Source organism: Erpetoichthys calabaricus, chromosome 17 (assembly GCF_900747795.2).
Source record: "Erpetoichthys calabaricus chromosome 17, fErpCal1.3, whole genome shotgun sequence".
Classification (NCBI taxonomy): domain Eukaryota; kingdom Metazoa; phylum Chordata; class Cladistia; order Polypteriformes; family Polypteridae; genus Erpetoichthys; species Erpetoichthys calabaricus.
The window spans coordinates 51719954-51741421 of record NC_041410.2 but is presented as its reverse complement, the minus strand read 5'-3'; the positions used below and the strand labels follow the sequence as shown (position 1 = coordinate 51741421).

General features: G+C 39.8%; 1 protein-coding gene across 1 annotated transcript in view; it reads right to left on the bottom strand.

Moving 5' to 3' along the window:
* Positions 1-1656: 1656 nt before the first annotated feature.
* Positions 1657-21468, bottom strand: part of myo9aa (myosin IXAa) — a 568471-nt gene continuing 548659 nt past the window's right edge. The window contains 1 exon segment of the mRNA XM_028823069.2: positions 1657-2998. Within this exon segment, the coding sequence (XP_028678902.2) occupies positions 2559-2998 (440 nt within the window). The 3' untranslated portion in view covers positions 1657-2558.

Sequence of the window (21468 nt, the reverse complement as noted above, 5' to 3'; positions counted from 1 at the left end):
AGATATACTGTATATTTAATGCTTGTATTACACTGGATAATGTATCTTTTACAAGAGATTATATTTCTCAAATGTACACTTCCACGCATATTACAAATGACTAGACACACATAGATACATACATGTGCTTTATGTACATATGTATAATTGTGTGTATTTTTATGACCGTGTCAATTTCCAGTGATGAATATTTTCATTTTATGCTGTGTGCCAAGAATGACAACATTCTCTCAGGTTACATGAACTGGGAACAGGAGAGTGCCCACCAGCCTCACCCCCCTCAGTGGATGCCAGTTGTGTTTAGTTGCCCCTTTAAAGTTCATTATAAAACACTGAGCCCCACCAACTAACCTAAGGGCTCAGAACTCCAAACACTTGTGCCAGTGACAAGCAGCCAACTAACGTGAGACTTTCGGAATAAAACTTCAAAGTGGTGCCAGGTGTCACAAAGCTAAAAGATCAACACCCAGGAATTGTTTCTCCCAGCATGACCCAGAAATTGGCAGTAATACAGTTTTGAATTTTTCCACATTTTCGATCATTAAAAATGATGAACAACAACCAGACATTATAGCCCACCCCTTACAGCTGGCCAGAGCTCAGAGTCGTATTGTCATCATCTTGTTCTAGTTGGCTGCCGTTTTCCTAACACTTTCTATTAAGGCAGCATCACGTCCTGCTCAGTCACTTTTCACATTTTTTTGCACGTCGAAAGTCAAAATGCCTACACAAAAGGAGTTCCATACTGTATCCACATATTTACACATTTTTGCATACACCCTCCACTGTGATTTAATACGTCATATTTCACTTTTTATATTTGATCCCATAATGGTGAAACCTTTCAGTGTCATCAGTGCAAACAAGGTGGCCAGCCTGCAGCAGGAGGAGCTTAGAAAATTTTGAAATGAACTGGCAGCACAGCACTCATTATTGCACATTATAAGAATAAGTTACAGAAATTCAAGTAGTTCCAAAAGTAAAAGCAATATTCATTTATATGTGGGCTAAACCCCAACAACAAGAAATGGCACCAGTGAGCACACCTTCATTAAATGGATGATATTTCTGGCAGTCTTGCCAATTCTTGCAAGGGCATCTCATAACTTGCGATAGATACATTTGCGTCACCAAAAAACTCTCCCCATCCTTTCTTTCTCCGCTCATATTTCATTGACCTGGCTACACAATGGCTCTCAGGCTATACTGCTTACATGTGAACACTTAGAAAATCCATTGTGTATCAAGATTATCACTAGAAAGCACAACATTTTAGTGTGTAACTTCACTCCCTAAGAAGTACAATTAGTCCCTTCAAAAATTCTGTTGAAAAATGTGACAGATTGATGACAATGGTGAGTACGTAACAACAGCTGAAGGGAGTCCAGCCAGGGGGTCACTCATTCGATACAAACCGCAACCCTGTAGAACTGTAAATTACCATTTAAGACCACCAACATTTGAGTAGAAACCCGAGCCTGAGGCTTACTGTCTCATGTTTTTACTTCTAGGAGAACGTGGAGACCAACTCTCTGTACAGATGGCATACGCCATACACCCTGATGACACAAATCAGACACGGCTTCTTTAGATGGGTACAATGACAGATTCAAAAATGGGATCATTCCTGCTCCGAACAAGGACTAGTGGTCAACATAATTTTATCCCTTTGTTTTAATGCCAGTCCATGAGAAAGCAAAGAGCAGCATTCATATTGAACATAAAGTGGTGTAACAAGAATCCTCCCCACTGTACGCACCATTCATAAACTGCTCAGAGATAACAACAGACATAAATATTTGGCTTTATCTGGCCAGCAGCCATCACGGTTTTGCTTCTATACATTTTTTTCTATATTTATATTTATATATATATATTTATATATGTATACATATTGAACATTAATTAAAATTTTATCAATGGAAAAAATAGAACAAAACAAAAACTCTATATAACATGCTGTGTGATTGTTCTAAATGTAAACCACATTGCAGCAAATAATTTATATTAAGTTAATTGACTTTGCACTGTGGCAGGCTCATATTTTGGGAATCATCTAAGCCTCTTCTCCACAGTCCTGCATCAAGAAGTAACAATGTCTCTTTCCATCCCATCACAGATCTGGACAGCCAAGGCGTGATTCATTTTAATACCGAGGTGCAACAGAGATATTGGACATATAGGCAAAAGCACCGGCCAGGTGGTCATTTCCTGACAGGTACTAAAAAAAAAATGGAATTCCTTCAATATCTTCCACATTATAGGCTTAAAAAATACAGAACAGAGTCACACACAGAGGGAAAGGAAAAAAACACACGTAATCTTAAGTAAGGCCCCAAAAACAAAAGTCTTTTCCCAAGTCATCTTGGTGCATCTCAACATTCAGACTCTTGGCTAACAATCAATGGCACTGTGGACCAAAGATGAATGAACGATTCCTGCTGTCACTGAGGGAAAGAGGTAAACGCCACACACGCAATGTAATTAGGAGTACATCAACAGTTTATAAAAACGAAAAAAGACCAAAAAAGAAAAAAAAAAAAAACACTATCATGGCTTCATACCATAAATTCATTCTTCCCATAGACAACAAGCTGCTGTGATGAAGGCAAGTCTGTATCCGTGTTCTTCTTTCTGCCCGTGCCTTTTCCGCCCTCGTCTGAGGGCTCCTTGGTCTTTTGTGGGGAGCTTTTCATTGTCTTCAGTTTCAATTTGCCCTTTTCTGGGTTGAAAGTCCCCCGGCTAGTAAACTGAGGCTGCTCTCCAGCATCCTGGTTCAGTCTCGAATCTGTAGAATCATTTGGTTGAAATGCTGAGTGGGAACGGAATCGTGGGGCGTGACCCCTTCCCTGATAGGTGCCAGTGCTGGACATCGAGGACACAGTGGAGGCCGAATCCACTGAGTCAAAAGATTCTTGTTGCTTCCGCAGTGTCCTTCGAGCCTTTCCGGAAGATTCCTTCTTATTCTGTCTGCATGTGATCAATGCTGCATTTCGGTCTAAAAAAAAAAAAAAAGAAAAGAAAAAGAAAACTTAATGCAGGACATAATAAAATTTGACATTCACGTAAAAATATGCTTCAGATGCCATCTGTAGTGTTAAGATCTCATGAAAGTGTTCTCTCATATCCAAAAGAAGTATGAAATTGTGGAAAACTGAAATCCTTTATTTTACTTTCAAATTAGACTTTAGTCAGGGCAGAACTTCATTTACAAAAAGGAACTTTCAAAATTAAACAGAAAAAATGTTTTGGATTAATTCTACCAAGACTGCAACATTTGGTGTAGTGGAAGAGTTTGTACTCCAAAGGAGCGATCTGGAGAGCCATGGTGTTGGGAGGCTGACTGGCCACAACACAATCCAAAACTAAATCTCACAATGAGTCACCAAAGAACTAAGAGATGCTCATCTGAAATATACCTGCTGGAGCCATCAATCAAGTGTTTCATGGCCAGGAGACCCACATACACACAGGTATGCCCTGCTATGGTAACATCATGGTGAGTTTTGAAAATCCCTAAAGTCCACACTACTTGGTAGCATATTGTAAGTGTTTATGGTTCTTTGTGTAAATAAAAACATTATAATGTTTGTGTGAAATTTAACCCTAACAAGTTTCCAACTGTTTCCCCTTGTTCTGGATGAATTAATTTTAAAGTTACAGTCTCGATCAACTGAACTAATTCCCTTCATAATTTTAAACACTTCAATCATCCATCCATCCATTTTCTAACCCGCTGAATCCGAACACAGGGTCACGGGGGTCTGCTGGAGCCAATCCCAGCCAACACAGGGCACAAGACAGGGAACCAATCCTGGGCAGGGTGCCAACCCACCGCAGACACTTCAATCATGTCTCCTCTTAATCTTCTTTTGCTTAAACTGAAAAGGCTCAGCTCTTTTAATCTTTCCTCATAATTCATCCCCTGTAGTTTTGGAATCTGCCTAGTCACTCTTCTCTGGACTTTTTCTAGGACCACTATGTCTTTTTTTTTTGTAATCTGGAGACCAAAACTGCACACAGTACTCCAGATGAGGCCTCAGCAGTGCATTATAAAGGTTCCACATAACCTCCTTGGACTTGTACTCCACACATCAAGGTGCTATATAACCTGACACTCTGTTAGCCTTCTTTATGGCTTCTGAACACACACTGGTTAGTTGATAGTGCAGAGTCCACTGTGACTCCTAAATCCTTCTCATGAGGTGTACTCTCGACTTTCAGACCTCCACATATATTCCTATCCAAGTCATTTATATATATTAAAAAGAGCAGTGGCTGTAGCACTGACCCCTGTGGATCATCACTCTGACCCCTGTGGATCATCACTCTTTAACAACAGCCAGTTATGATTGGCTTCCTTGCACCATCACCCTCTGCTTCCTGTGTCTGTGCCAATTCTGCACCCATCTACACACCACAGCCTGAACTCCCACTTCTTTTAGTTTGATGCCCAACCTCTCATGTGGCTCCTTATCAAATGCTTTCTGAAAGTCCAGATACATAATATCATGTGAACCACTTTGATATCTTTTTGTTGCTTCCTCATAGAATTCCAACATGTTGAAAAATCCTGACCTCCCTCTTCTGAACCCATGATGACTGTTCAGTTAAAACTCCTGTACTTTCCATGTGTTGCACAGTCTTATTGTTTAATAATTCCTTCCATTAATTTACCTGGGATGCAAGTAAAGCTTACTGGCCTATAGTTAGTTGGATCTGCCTGATCACCCATTTTATATAATGAGATATTTAAGATTTTCCAGTTCTTTGGAAATTCCCCAGTGTGCATTGACTTCTTAAAAATGTGTGTCAATGGTTTATATACATACTTGCTAACCTTCTTAATAACTTGAGGATAAATATTATCTGGTCCTGGAGATTAGTTTGATCTCAGCCTATTTAATCTGAGCAGCATTTCTCCCTCTACAATTTCTGATCCCTCAGTACTTCCTTAGTAAACCCACCTACCACTGGGAGGTTATCTGCTTCTCACATGCAAAGAACTCAAACAATTGAGTTTAGAGCATCTACTATTTCACTGTCTGTATCTTTTAATTCCACTTTACTATTCCTGATGCACTTCACCTCTTCCTTGAGTGTTCTTTTACTGTTGTTTTAAAAGGAGTTCATCAAGAACACGGGGATACAGTTGGAAACTTAAGGGTAAATTTTTCACAAACATTAGGAGGTTATTCTTCACGCAGAAAACCACAGACACTTGGGATAAGTGAGTATACATTGTGGTGGGACTTTCAAAACTCGACTTGATATTCTTTTGTAAGCTTTGTTGGGCTGAATGGCCTGTCCTTGTCTAGATTGTTCTAATGTACTGAAATACTAAAAGAATCTCTTTGGGTCATCTTTCACCTTATCTGCTATATTCCTCTCCAACTCCCTTTTAGCTTCCCTAATTTCCTTCTTAATGGTTGCCCTCATACTCCCCATGATTTATATTAGAGTTATTAGACTTATACGCCTTATACAATAGTTTTTTTCCTTTACAGCTTTTTGTCACCAATTCATTAACCCACTGTGGAGTTTTTCTTTTAATTCCCTACAATACCAAGCTATTATTTAAAATAAATCTGTTGCCTGTTCTCTTTCATCAGTAAAATATGTGATTTGCACATGTATACTACAAGGTGAGTAGTGCGTCACAGCTGAGTGAATCTGCTTTTATCAAAGATCCCACCTATAGTGAAAGACTCGTTACTGCTGGGCAGCTGAGGCTCAGAGCATCCAATGATGTCTATGACTAGCCATTTATATTATGTGTGTAAGAGGCAGCAAACATACTACGTCAGTGACAGCCTATCTTCATGTGCTGTTACATATAAAGCTTGAATCAGACTCTGATTCCAGGTCTGACTCTGTTGTGAGCGACACACTTGCTGAAGGACTCCATGCCATGCTTGATTTGTAAGTATAGCCCATAGATTAACTTTGAAGCATTACAGCGTGTAGTTTTATAGTTCAAGAGTCAAAGGTTCAATACCTGGACGCTGTCTGCTGCATCTTCTCCCTAGATGACTTTACTGAACAGTGCTCTTTCAATTTAGCCTACTGCCAATGTATCTTAGCGTATCCAAGGGAACTCTTATATTGTATCATGCTGCTCGCGTTGGTGTGCTGCAAGCACGTGAGAGTCAAAAAAAAAAAAAAGGTCATGACTTGTTCACAATATAATTAACCACCAAAGACACAAGATGGTGACTTGATTCCAGGGTTGGTACTGATTATGTATTGTAAAATTCAGTTTTATGGACAGAAATCCCATTTCAGTGCCAAATTTTACTTTGTGTTTTATTCAGTTGATATTGGTGTAAACAAAAGCTTTAAATCATGTAAATACTTTCTTTCAAAAATCTATAATGTTGTACTATTCAGCCATCTGCAGCTCCTTTATTACAGTAAACAAGTAATAGCAATTTATTTTTGGGTATGTAATTTAGGCACAATGATACCAAAAACTCCTTGGGGTAAAAGAGGTTAAACTTGCATAAGCTGTATAGTGTAGAATATCCGAGAATTATGCCATTTCATATTTTTAAACACATTTCTACACAAGTTGGGAACTGGGACACATGTCATTTTGAGTCACAAAATGCTGTCACTACACACTAGTGGAGATCACTCCAGTCATGATGAAGTGCTATGACAGACTGGTGCTGGGGAACATCAAACAGAATATTCCAGATAGTTACGTTCTTCTCCAATTGGCATATCATTATAACTGGTCCACAGACGATGCTGTATCCTTTAAGAATTGTACAGAAAAGAACAGGTAAAAAGAACTAATATTCACTATGTACAATGTCTAGCTCTTCTATGCTTTCTCCATGGGGGACATACGCCAGTGTTTAAATTTACTAAGACTTATTCAGAGCTCCTACCTTGTGTTGTACCCAGCGCTTGAAGTGGGTTGGTACTGGCAGTTCTTTGTTTCTGCTTTGCGAACTGGAGCATAACAAGATATCGCGGCCTATTCACTCCACAATATTGCACACATTTCATCAAGAAGGGCCGTCCATCTCAACCTGCTCTTCTAAGTATATGTATATAAGCATGCTTGACAATTTAAAGGGGACAAACCCCCCTATCCCCGCTACGAATGTGTATGTATTTTATACTGAATCGCAAGGCGTAAGAAGCAGCTGTCAGATTAGGGAGTACTATTATGTACCCAATGATGAAACTTGTAATGCACATCATCTTTGTGCTTTGCCAAATTTTCATCCTTCCACTTAGCTGCTTCATGTAACAGCCTTCATTAGGTATAAAGCGACAGACCCATTTCTCTGCACCTTTCGTTCTCAACGCTCAGCCTAAAAAAGTACAGCATGTGACGTTTTACAATAGCCATCTCACTAAAGTATTACTATCAACAAATAAAACAAACAGGACAATTTGCTTTTTCTATAATGTCACAAAATTTCAATCAAATCAGTTAAGCATTTTTAGATATTGGAGTATCTAGTTTTTCTATTATAGGGGTTGTTTTTACCCCTAAATACTAATATATCAAAATGTTCTTTCTTAGTCGATACCTACTGGCTTAGATGTATCATCCTACCAAATTTTTTAACTATATGGGAAATAATGATTTTGTTGATGAGTGAGTCACTGAGTCAGTCAGTCAGTCAACTTTGCATTTTATATATTTACAAAATTACAAAAGTATGTCGCATATATTTTCTGTAATTGCATGCCAATTACTAAACACTTATTTATTTACTGTATTGTATTTTAACTGTTCAGAGGAGACATTTCATAGTACTACATAAACGACAATAAACTTGACTGGACTCTCCTTAATAAATAACGTTACAGGAGTGGCACTCTCTGCAGCTCACCTTGGGAGTTATGTGAAGGCCGTGCCGTCCATCAGCAGATTTTAACGCTACTTGTGTAAGCAAAACTCTGCCAGTGCTCAACAAGCTACAGTATCTCCACTATTTGTAGGCTTCTTTATTTATGCAGTTACTCCATTAGTGCACATTGCTAGTGCTTACAAGAAATAAGAGTGTGTGGCAAGCGGCTGGGGGCGGTACCCAGCCGGGACGCCTGGAAAGGCTGGGAGTGGGACTACGCCTCCTCTGGACCACGAGAGGGTAGCCACCCTGGTTGGTATGGGGACCATGGGAACAGAGCATGGAAGCTCAACCCTATAGGGGCCCACGGTCACTGCCAAGGGGCGCCCAGATGCCTGAAAAGCCCTGGCCGCCAGCACTTCCGCCACACCCGGAATGTTTCTGGGTGCTCAGCCGGCACTTCTGCCACACCAGTAAGTGCCGGCGGAAGTTCATCAGGGGGCACCTGGAGCACGTCTGGGTGAACATAAAAGGGGCCGCCTCCCTCCATTCGATGACTGGAGTCGGGTGGAAGAGGACAGAGCTGCGCCTCCGGATTACAGTTTTACTCGTGCTGATCGCCAAGGAAAGAGAGGTGGAGGGCTAGCAAACATTTACTCAAGCAGGTTAAAATGTAAAAATATCAGTTTTGGTAAATTCAAGTCTTTTGAGTATCTCGCCATTATTATTCAGGGAGATTCTCACGTTCTAGTATTATCCGTGTATAGACCTCCAAAATTCAACGCGTCTTTCTTTGAGGAATTCTCTGACTTGATGTCAATCTTAATTACGAACTATGACACACTCTTAATAGTCGGCGACTTTAATTTTCATATAGATAATCAATGTCACCAAAAAGTAAAAGAATTTATGAACCTCCTGGACTCTTTTGATTTGAGACAGCTCGTTAATCAGCCTACACATAAAGCAGGTCATACGTTAGACTTAGTAATTACTAAAGGACTAAAAGTTGATATAAAGCAGGTAATTGATATTGGTCTATCAGACCATTTTCTTCTACTCTTTAATATAGAAATAATGATAGAAAACACTCATGAGAAGCATATTGTTAAAAAACGCTTCTCTGACTCATCAGCAGCTTTAAAACTTTCAAACATTCTAACCAATCAGTCCGTTTATAGTGCCAACTATAATAACGAGGAGAATGTAAATAGTGAGGTGGAAAGATTTAATAATAAAGTGAGGGCTGCTGTTGACTTAGTTGCACCTGAAAAGACAGTTAAAAAATCTTCTAGCATTGTTATACCATGGAAGACCCAAAGAGTGTCTGATTTAAAGAGAACATGCCGTAGAGCAAAGATGCAGAGAAATTAGTTCATGCGTTTGTTTTCAGTCGGCTAAATTACTGTAACGCACTCCTCTCAGGTCTACCCAAAAAAGACATCAATCGTTTGCAACTAGTGCAGAATGCAGCTGCTAGAATCCTTACCAGGAAAAGAAAATCCGAACACATTTCTCCAGTTTTGATGTCACTATACTGGTTACCTGTGTCATTCAGAATTGACTTTAAAATTCTGCTTATGGTTTATAAAGCTTTAAATAATCTCGCCCCGGCTTATATATCGGAATGTCTGACACCTTATATTCCAAATCGTAACCTCAGATCCTCAACTGAGTGTCTCCTTAGAATTCCAAGAGCAAAACTTAAAAGAAGTGGTGAGGCGGCCTTCTGCTGTTACGCACCTAAAATCTGGAATAGCCTGCCAGTAGGAATTCGCCAGGCTAATACAGTGGAGCACTTTAAAAAACTACTGAAAACACATTACTTTAACATGGCCTTCTCATAACTTCACTGTAATTTATTCCTGATACTCTGTATATCCAATTCATTATAATAACTTTTCATTCAAAATCTGTACTAACCCCTACTCTCTCTTCTGTTTCCTTTTCCGGTGTCCTGTTGGTGGTGGCGTGCGCCACCAGCATCTACCCAAAGCACCATGATGTTCCAACAATGATGGATGGATTAAAAGCCAGAAATCTGTATGACCATCGGCATCAAGTGACTCCGTGAAAAACCCGAACTACAAAGAGGACTATTTCATTTATGTTAGGTAGAATGCCCAGAGGGGACTGGGCGGTCTCGTGGCCTGGAACCCCTACAGATTTTATTTTTTTTCTCCAGCCTTCTGGAGTTATTTTTTGTTTTTTCTGTCCACCCTGGCCATCGGACCTTACTCCTTTCTATGTTAATTAATGTTGTCTTATTTTAATTTCTTATTTTGTCTTTTATTTTTCTTCTCTTCATTATGTAAAGCACTTTGAGCTACTTTTTGTATGAAAATGTGCTATATAAATAAATGTTGTTGTTGTTGTTGTTGTAGAGCTGAGCGTAAATGGAGGAAAACTAAACTAACTATTGACTATGAAATATTAAAAGGTAAAATAACAGAATACAATAACACAGTCCGTCTTGAGAGGCGCTGCTATTTCTCTAAGATTATAAATAACAATGCTAGTAATCCCAGAGTCTTATTCTCGACGATTGATCGTCTGCTAAACCCAGGTAACTCAAAGGAATGCCTCCTAAGTACTTCCAGTAAAACCTGTGAGGCTATCGCTGTATTTTTCAATCAAAAAATTAATGATATTAGAAATAACATAGTATATCTCCCCAACACTAAGGATCCTCCTAAACCCCAGTACCCCATAATAAACAAATTAAAGTCTTTCACTAGGATAGATTTACCTGATTTACATAAAATAATTTCTCAAATGAAACCCTCCACCTGTGCCCTTGACCCAATACCAACAAATTTTTTCAAAGAAGTATTGGGCGTGCTTATTGATAATGTTCTTGACATAGTAAATTCGTCATTAGATACGGGGGTCTTCCCAGACTGTCTTAAGACTGCGGTAGTTAAACCCCTACTTAAGAAAAATAATCTTGATCCCTCTGCTCTTGAAAATTATAGACCCATCTCTAACCTGCCTTTCTTAAGTAAAATTCTAGAGAAGGCAGTCATTATACAGTTAAATGAGCACCTCAATAAACATGCTATTCTTGATAAATTTCAGTTAGGTTTTAGAACAAATCACAGCACAGAAACTGCACTCGTTAAAGTAGTAAATGACTTGCGGGCAAATGCAGACAGAGGCCATTTATCTGTTCTCATCCTCTTAGATCTGAGTGCCGCATTTGACACCATTGATCATAATATCCATATTACTAACCGAGAATGCTAAACCGGATGGACGCTGGGACATCCGGCCATGGGCCGTAGCCGCAAAAAGACGTACTGCGCAGGCGCCCCAAGAAATGAGGCTCCGCGAGAGGCGGACGCGACCACAGAAAAAAGGAGTGAGCACAGAAAAAAGGAGTCAAAGAAATGAGGCCCCGCGACCACAGAAAAAAGGAGTCAGCACAGAAAAAAGGAGTCAAACGCAGGCGACGCACAGCGCCGCACGAAAGCCATTGCACACGAAACTAGCACACAAAAAAAAAGAAGCCGCTCGCACCCACCTGCAAGCCACCCCCTCCCCCCCTACAGGCACCGGACGGGACACACACAAAGAGGACGATTCAACAAGCCCCTGGCACACAAAAAAAAAGAACCCAAAACCACCCCACCCACCCTACAAGCAACGGACGGGACACACACAAAGAGGAGGATTCAACAAGCCCTGGCACACAAAAAGAAAGAAGACGCTCGCGCACCACCAATTAAGCGCTCAGACGCCGAAAAGGCACACAGCGCCGCACGAATCCCATTGCACACGAAACGGGACCCACACAAACAGGAGGATTTAACAAGCTCCTAACGCAACAAAAAAAAAGAGGCCGTGACCGCCACGCCAGGCCCATTAGAGACGAGACATGGCACACGAAACGTTCACAACAACGACGAATCAGACCCACAGACACACTAACAGCAAGAAGAAGTGACACCCAAAGCCCCATTTCTAAAGGAACCGTCCATATTAAACATACGTCATCTCAACACCTTCACACTAGGCAGCATAGGTGGATCTCCTTACAATAAAGCACTATTAACCGTTCAACTGCAGAAAAGGCTCCATATTAACAGTGAGTGCGATCCTCCTTATTACTTATCCATATTTCGCATGCTGAGGAACAAACAAGTCATGAATACACGCTCACGGGTACAAAACGATTCGGCTTGGATAACGGGACCAAACACACGAACCCGCATGAAACAACAAAATACACGGCGGCGCATCTGCATTACATCCTACAATAGTTCATTTGATTTTGCATCTACCGGAGTAAATATCAGGTCACCAAAAGGCAATGACCCATACTGCTTTCGCGTATGTGGACAAATATTACATCGCATTGGAACAGTGCACCCTGAAACAAATCAAGAACGCAAATATGCACAAATCACGTCGGCACCTACAAAGCGATTCTGAAACCGTGGAAGAAAAAATGTCTCGGCTCCAAAAACACATGTCACTCCTTATTCCAAATACCGGTCCCAATCACAGAAACATCGGTATCCACTATGACAATTCACAGTAACAATGCACGTGACATCCGTCTTGCCAAACTATTAATTATAGATGAATGTACAATGGCATCCAGTCACTTACTCAACACCATTGATAAACTTCTACAAACGTTGATGAATAAGAATATTCCCTTTGCGGGAAAGGTACTTTTATTAGGAGGAGATTTTAGACAGTGCTTAACTATTACTCCACTTACAATGCGCTCAACTATTGTTCAGTCCACCTTAAAATACGCGGACAATTGGCATTGCGTTGATGAATAATAATATTCCCTTTGGAGTAAAGGTACTTTTATTAGGAGTAGATTTTAGACAGTGCTTACCTATTGCTCCACATACCATGCGCTCAGCTATTATTCAGTCCACCTTAAAATACGCGACAACGTCATATAAACAACACGAGATCGAACTACAATACATATACAGGTGCGAGACCTGATTGGTGATAATACGAAGAAACGAACAGTCCGCATATTAACAGTGAGTTCGATCCTACTTATTACTTATCCATATTCCTCACGATAAAGATCAAACAAGTCATCAATTCACGATCACGGATACAAAACTAGACGGCTCGAGTAACGGGACCACAAACACGAACCCGCATCAAAAAAAAAACTTCACCTCGGCGCGCTTCTAAAACCGCAGAACAAAAATTGTTACGCGAACAATTGGCTTTGCTTTCTAAAGATACACTTGGTACAAAACATGTGATTTCCAGATCCCGAATATAACAATTGGTTATTACAACTAGAACATTGTACACTAACCAATACAGATGGACTTCACCCAGATATTATTACAATTCCTCAACCCTTCATCTGCGACGACTTACTTACGGAGATATTTGGAACAGCGGTCTCATTAGACCAAATGCCCCTTTTAACACAACGCACTATATTATGTCCAAAAAATGTTAATGTTGATCACATTAATAACCAGGTCATTTCATTACTTCCTGGAGAGGCACGGCTCTTTCTAAGCTCTGACAAAGTTGACTCTGATGACGACAATGAACATCTGAATTTCCCCTTAGAATATTTGAACACTATTAACCCAGCCGGATTAACACAACACAATCTTAGCCTTAAAAACGGAACAATATTCATGCTATTAAGAAACCTTAACACTAAAACAGGGTTTATGCAATGGCACACGTTTAGTCGTCAACACCATGACACACAATGTTATTCAAGCAACAGTTCTTACAGGATCACATTCTAACAATACTGTTCTCATTCCTAGAATTGACCTTACGAGTTTTGACCTAGAATTACCTTTTACATTGAAACGCCGACAGTTCCCCATTAAACCTGCATTTGCCATGACCATCAACAAATCACAAGGACAAACCATGGACAAGGTTGGCATCTACCTCTCTGAGCCCGTTTTTGGACATGGACAACTTTATGTTGCCTTCTCACGTGTTCGACGTTCATCTGACGTTAAAGTTAAAGTTATAAATGCTCCATGCCAAGGAAGACTCATTCAAGGACAGGACACCATCTTTACTACTAATGCTGTGTACAAAGAAATATTCCAATAAACCATTACTCTGTGCCAAACACTGTATTTTTGGCTTTCTATATGCATCATCCACACCTGCACACTATTCTATATCTAATTCATACATCTCACTCTTTGTCATGCCCCAACGCCAGGGGTTGGCGAGCGAAGCGAGCAGGGGGCGGAGCCCCCTAGTTCTTAAGAATCGCCTTAGTCAATGGGTGGGCCTCTCTGGCAGTGTCTTAAATTGGTTTGAATCCTACCTGGCAGGGAGAAAATTCTTTGTTAGTTGTGGTAATTATAACTCAAAGACACATGATATTCTATATGGTGTTCCACAAGGCTCTATCCTGGGTCCACTGCTCTTCTCAATCTACATGCTTCATTAGGTCAGATTATCTCAGGGCACAACGTGAGCTACCACAGCTATGCTGATGACACACAGCTGTATTTATCAATAGCACCTGATGACCCCAAATCTCTTGATTCGCTAACACAATGTCTAACTTGTATCTCAGAATGGATGAATAGTAACTTTCTCAAATTAAATAAAGAAAAAACCGAAATCTTAGTGATTGGCAATAATCGATACAATGAGGCTATTAGAAATAAACTGGATGCATTAGGATTAAAAGTCAAATCGGAGGTAAAAAGCTTAGGGGTAACCGCTGATTGTAATCTGAATTTTAAATCGCATATTAATCAGATCACTAGGACAGCATTTTTTCACCTAAGAAACATAGCAAAAGTTAGACCTCTTATATCATCGAAAGATGCAGAAAAATTAGTTCATGCGTTTGTTTTCAGTCGGCTAGATTACTGTAACGCACTCCTCTCAGGACTACCCAAAAAAGACATCAATTGTTTGCAACTAGTGCAGAATGCAGCTGCTAGAATCCTTACCAGGAAAAGAAAATCCGAACACATTTCTCCAGTTTTGATGTCACTACACTGGTTACCTGTGTCATTCAGAATTGACTTTAAAATTCTGCTTATGGTTTATAAAGCTTTAAATAATCTCGCCCCGGCTTATATATCGGAATGTCTGACACCTTATATTCCAAATCGTAACCTCAGATCCTCAACTGAGTGTCTCCTTAGAATTCCAAGAGCAAAACTTAAAAGAAGTGGTGAGGCGGCCTTCTGCTGTTATGCACCTAAAATCTGGAATAGCCTGCCAGTAGGAATTCGCCAGGCTAATACAGTGGAGCACTTTAAAAAACTACTGAAAACACATTATTTTAACATGGCTTTCTCATAACTTCACTGTAATTTATTCCTGATACTCTGTATATCCAATTCATTATAATAACTATTCATTCAAAATCTGTACTAACCCCTACTCTCTCTTCTGTTTCCTTTTCCGGTGTCCTGTTGGTGGTGGCGTGCGCCACCACCATCTACCCAAAGCACCATGATGTTCCAACAATGATGGATGGATTAAAAGCCAGAAGTCTGTATGACCATCGGCATCAAGTGACTCCGTGAAAAACCCGAACTACAAAGAGGACTATTTCATTTATGTTAGGTAGAATGCCCAGAGGGGACTGGGCGGTCTCGTGGCCTGGAACCCCTACAGATTTTATTTTTTTCTCCAGCCTTCTGGAGTTATTTTTTTGTTTTTTCTGTCCACCCTGGCCATCGGACCTTACTCCTTTCTATGTTAACTAATGTTGTCTTATTTTAATTTCTTATTTTGTCTTTTATTTTTCTTCTCTTCATTATGTAAAGCACTTTGAGCTACTTTTGTATGAAAATGTGCTATATAAATAAATGTTGTTGTTGTTGTTGTTGGAGGAGGACAGGAGAGGAGGCAGTCAGGAAGAGAGGCATTACTGAGAGAGGCCTGGCCTTAAGGGTGATTGGTGCAGGGGCACTGGGTTGTGTGCGGTGTTGTAAACAGTGAAATGTACAATAAACATGTGTGTGGTTTTGAACCATCTGTGTCTGCCTGTCTGTGTCTGGGCTGCTTTCCACAAGTGTTATTTAAGACTAGGGGGCTTTGCCCCCTGCTCGCCAACCCCCTCCCCCATCACGAGGCGTACTACGCTATAGCTGCTTCGTGCCTCTACTGCTCAAATTGGGGGTGGGGGGTGGCTGAACGCACACTAAGGAGTTGCAGTCTGATCAGCTGCTGTCTTTCTGCAGCTGCTGTCGTGCTGCATGTTCTGCTTGTCGCACTGCACGTTGATCATTTAAAAGCCTGTACAGCAGCTGTCCTTTTGTCTCACTGCCTTGTCTTGCGTGACATTAAAATGTTTCTCGCGGGACATCAAATTGTCTTCCAAGGAGATCACGTATCATCTCCTTCCAAGAATTTTTATAATAGAGAGTCAGTCATCCTGTGTCAAACCTCCTCACTGTCAATGTCCCTAACTCCTGGGGGAGAGCATTTGGATTCAAAGGACCAATAGTATTGTACTGCTTTTTTGCTGTCTTATTCTTTTCTCTGGGTAAGTAAACTGCGTTCAAACAATACACTGAAGGCCCACCAAGGCATTTACGGCAGACATCACACTACCATGGTGTCACCGAACATCATGAATATATGTAGTGGGTCCATTTTTGCTAGAATTTTTTGAATTTTATAGCATTTTTCCTATTTTTTTTTTCTTATTTTTGTTGATGCGATTGTCATGTTTTGTTCAAATTTTTGCATGGCAGTGGCTCTATTGTTTACAAGGTTGTTATGCCCATTTCTGGTGACATAGTGGCCATCTCTCTACACCTATAAAAGATGGCAGCACACAGCAGACAGTATCTTAGTGTTGGATACATTTTTGTAAAAACAATATTTTTATTTGTGTTAGAGAGAAGACACCCCAAGTCAGCATATAAATGTTCGGCTTATGATCTCCTTTGTTTGTGACTGGTGATTCTTTTTGGTCTCTTGATTTATTTTCTTTGAACTTCGTGTTTTTTTATTTTAGCCCCTGCCCTCTGGTTGCACTCATTTCTCTTTTACATCTTAATCCCCAACAATCCTTACAGGTTGTATCAACGTTCTTGTGGCAAACTATTGTGCGACACCTAATGTTTTACATACATGTTCAGTGTTGCTTGATTGTATGACATAATATGTGCAAATTGTAAGTTTTGTTTTACGGCACAACATGGTGATATTTTCATACCATCTGCCATTACTATATCTCCCACCAGTGACCCCAAATTAGATTAATCAAGTTATGTTCTGCTTTTACTTCAACAGATTTTATAACCTAAAGGAGGAGAGGCCTCGACATGATAGCTGTGCATAAAAAATATCAGTGAAAATAATTTTTCAGGAATGGTTGATGCTCTAAGGATGCCATATTACATCAACCTACTGTACTCTGCTTACTTGGAATTAAATTTGCTGGTCATTTTAGTTTTTCATATACAGTGGATTCAGAAAACATTCAGATCCCTTCACATTCTGTGCACTTTACTGTGTTGTAGATTTCATTTTAAATGGATACATTTGCAATTTTTTTTTCAGTCTTACACTCAATAAACCGTAATGACAAAATAAATATTTTCGAACATGTTTACAAATTTATTAGAAAGCAAAGATTGAAATCTCTCTTTCATAAGTGTATCCAGATCCTTTGCTAATTGTGCTTTGGTCTTTCCGGTTTGTTTTAATTCACCTTGAGATGTATCTACAATGTTAATGGAGTTCACCTGTAAATTGTCTGGACATCATGTGGAAACACATACTCCTGTGTAAATAAGCTGTCACGATTAACAGTGCATGTTGGGACAAAACCTAAACCCTGATGTCTGAGGAACTCTCTGTAGAGCACTGCGATCAAATTGTGGTCAGGCATAGATCAAGGCGAGGGTGTCAGACTATTTCTATAGCATTGAGTGTTTCCACAGGCACATTTGTCTCAATAATTGTAAAACAAGAATTTTTGAAACACCACGCCTCCTAAAGTTGGCCATTTGGACCAAATGAGTAACTGGGCAAGAAGGGCCTTAAACAGTGAAGTGACCAAAAACTCAAAAGTCCTCTGGTTAAATAAGAGAACCTGTCTGAGGGACAACCATCTTAGCAGCACACAGGAGCCTATGGTAGAGTGGCTAAATGGAGGTCACTCTTGAGTAAAAGGAATATGACAACCCACTGGGACTCAGAGAATAAGGGGGAAAAAAACACCAGGAACTGCCTAATACAATCCCTACAGTGAAGCATGGAGTGGCAGCACCATGTTATGGGGTTTCTTCTCAGAGGTAGGGACATGGCGTCTGGTCACAACTAAGGAAAGGATAAATGCAGCCAAATGCATAGAGGTCCTCGAGGAAAATCTGTTCCAGAGGGCACACAATCTCAGACTGGTGTGATGGCTCATCTTTCACTATAATAACTGCTCAAATCATTCTGCCAGGACAACACAGGAGTGGCTTCAGGACAAGTCTCTGACTGTTCCTGAATGGTTTATTCAAAGCCCAAACTTAAACGCTACTGAACATCTATGGAGAGACCTGAAGATGGCAGTTTACAGACACTTCCCATCAAATATAACAGAATTGGGAGGATATGCCAGAAAGGGGGGATACACTGCCCAAATGTAGGTGTGCAAAGCTTGCTGGGCCTTACCCACGACAACTCAAAGCTGGCATTGCTGCCAAAAGTGCTTCTACAAACTAGTTGAATAAGGGGTCTGAATACCTATATGAATGAGAGATTTCAGTTTTTGACTTTTAAAAACTTTGCAAACCTTTCTGAAAACATGCTTTCATGTTGTCATTGTGGGTTACTGAGTGTAGATTCATGGGAAAAAACAGCAAAGTTATTCATTTAAAATTAAATCTAAAACACAATAAAGTGACGGGTTGTTAATACTTAAAAAGTATTAAAAAAAAAATCTGGCAAAATTTAAGATTACTGGTATATTCACTGGTTGGGATGTTTTCTTTTTTGTGAGTTAGTATGCTATGCTGGCACAGTGGTGGGCACTGCGTCCTCATAGCTGCAGAATCCTGGGTTTAAATCTCCATCCAGGCACTGTCGGAATCATCTCAGCTGATGGCTGCTGCTCATGTCAGGCAGACCTTAGCCTCTACTGCTGCACAAACTTGGAATAAAATGCATCACAGAAGTAGAGTGCACACACTACAAGTGTGGCAAATTTGTCCAGATTACTGCCAAAAGCCTGTGGGTATTTGCAATGTCTTTTGTATGCACTCAAGACATTTGTGTGTAGAGAAAACAGAAAATGAAATGAAGTATGAATTACATAATGCAGGATGTATTTAGATCTTTATAATTATCCTTCTGCATAGTCAGTTTGTGTTCCAAAAGGATCAAATCAGACAGGAGATTGTATATCCTGCATTTCCACTCATTCTCTGTCCAACTGACTTTAGTTTAGGATGGGAGCACAAGGCAGTAACCATCCCTGAGATGGCTGACAGTTCAATGTAGGGTACACACATGCATCCATCTACTTTAAAATTCTTATTATAAATACTTGCAAAAAAAAAGCATCTACGTCTAAAAAAAGAATAAAGATGATGATTACCATGGGGCATTATTTTCAGAATACCTCATTTATTTCAACACCACCAAAAGGCTTTAACATTTGACACTCTATTAAGTTCTTGCACTTATCATCTTTGTTTCTTTTCCTTCATCATCATCATCAGTTTAACAGCCATTTTCTGGGTTTACCCAGGTTAGCTGATTGCCTCCCAAATCTTCTTCCTCCACTTTCCTCTGTCCTGGGGATCCTTTGTGGTGAGACTCAATCTTTTCATATCATCTGACACCACCTCCAACCGAGACCCTCCACATCGAGATTATTATTGTAAATGAAAACTAAAATGAAGATGAAAACTATTGATAAAAAAAATTTTTTTTGTAAACTGACAAAGTGATGAAACAAACCATATCAAACTTCTATAGCAGCTGAAAAGACTAAAATAATAAATTACAAGAAACATATTTTGTCACAAGCCGGATTTATACACGAGCTAACCTGGACTGTAGTACACAAGAATAAATATTTGTTATTTGCTTTTCAAAGAATTATTTCTGCCACTAGACTGGTTGTTTGAAGCCTCTTTTACCCCTTTACAGATACCCCTGAGGTAACTCATCCACCGTTACCTGCAGGCACACTGTCATTCCCGAGTTTACTGGTCTCTAGTGAACTGTAGCTAGTGACAGAGGGTGGCTGTTTGACTGTTGGAACAGAATTTGTCATAGCTGGATGAGCTCAATATGGGCTGTTGAAACGAAAACGAAGAAGAAAGAAATATATCATGCAATGATAGTGACAGTTCATTAGAAATGGACACTGACAATGAGAGGTTCTAGTTCTAGGGGCAATAAAGCATACAAAGGTGATGATTTTGCTCAACTGGTAAACTATGATGTCACATCTGAATATATATTGTATCCTAACAGTGTGCACATGTGGCATGATACCTGTGCTGGCCAACAAAACCTTAAAATAATGAAACAAATTAGTGCAATGGCCGACACTAAGTAGCCAACATAAAAATTCAAAAAGACTTAGTCAAGCTTCAGACCTAGGCACGCACTTGGGAGAATGACATTTAACAGAGAAAAGTACAAATTGCTACACTTTGGCAAAATGAACATCAATTATAAATACAAGATGGGAGACACCGTCCTAAAGGAAGAAACCTGTGAAAAGGAATGAGGGGTTTATGAGCACACAACATTTTCATCATTTAAGCAATGTGCAGAAACAAATGTAGGTTATATCGTAGATACTGTTGAATATAAATCATGGGATGATATGCTTAGATAAAATAACATACTAGTAGGACCACACCTAGTGTATTATGTGCAGTTCTGGTTGCCACCCTACAAGAAAAACAGAGCAGCACTTGAAGCTGTGTAGAGGAAAATAACCAAGTACATCTCACTCAAGGACATGTCATACTTTGACACATTCGGAGAATTAAACCTCGAGCAGAGGAGACTGTACAGGGACCTAAGCCAGGTCTTCAAAATTCTCTAAAACATTGATAAATAAGGTCCAGCAGAATTCCTTCAATTTAATGGTGAATCAGGTACATGAGGACACCGAGTGGGAATGCAGGGAAAGTGCATTTAAGACTGAAACCAGGAAGTACTTTGCTGGGGGAACCTGGAATAAAGATATGGAGTTGAAACAGAAACCTTGACAGCGTTTAGGAAGTACTTGGATCAGATACTGGGACAGCTAAGTTATTAGCTAAACAAACAAGTTTGAAAAATGAGAGGAGACCATTCAGTCTCTTATTATGTTCTAATGTGAAACCTTCTTAAAAGCATCAGATCATGGGTGAAAAATGTTTCAGTTTACGTCTCACCTGTCTATATTACTGGTTGCTTCATACAGTAGTGAGACTTTTTTTTTTTTTTTTTTTTATTAAAACTGTTCGGTGGCGCACTGAGAGACAGAGACTGACTAGAATTTACACAGATGAGCAGAATGTGTTTGTTGATGAAGATGGTTTACGAAAAGAAATGATACAAATCTGGCACAGTTATTGAACTGGCAGGATTTCTAATGAACAATTGGTAAAGTTTATTAATAGCTTCGCCAAAGTGCCTTGAATCTGGTGAAAAACTAAATCTGATAACTTTTTATTTGATTTACTTTTTTCTTAGTTTA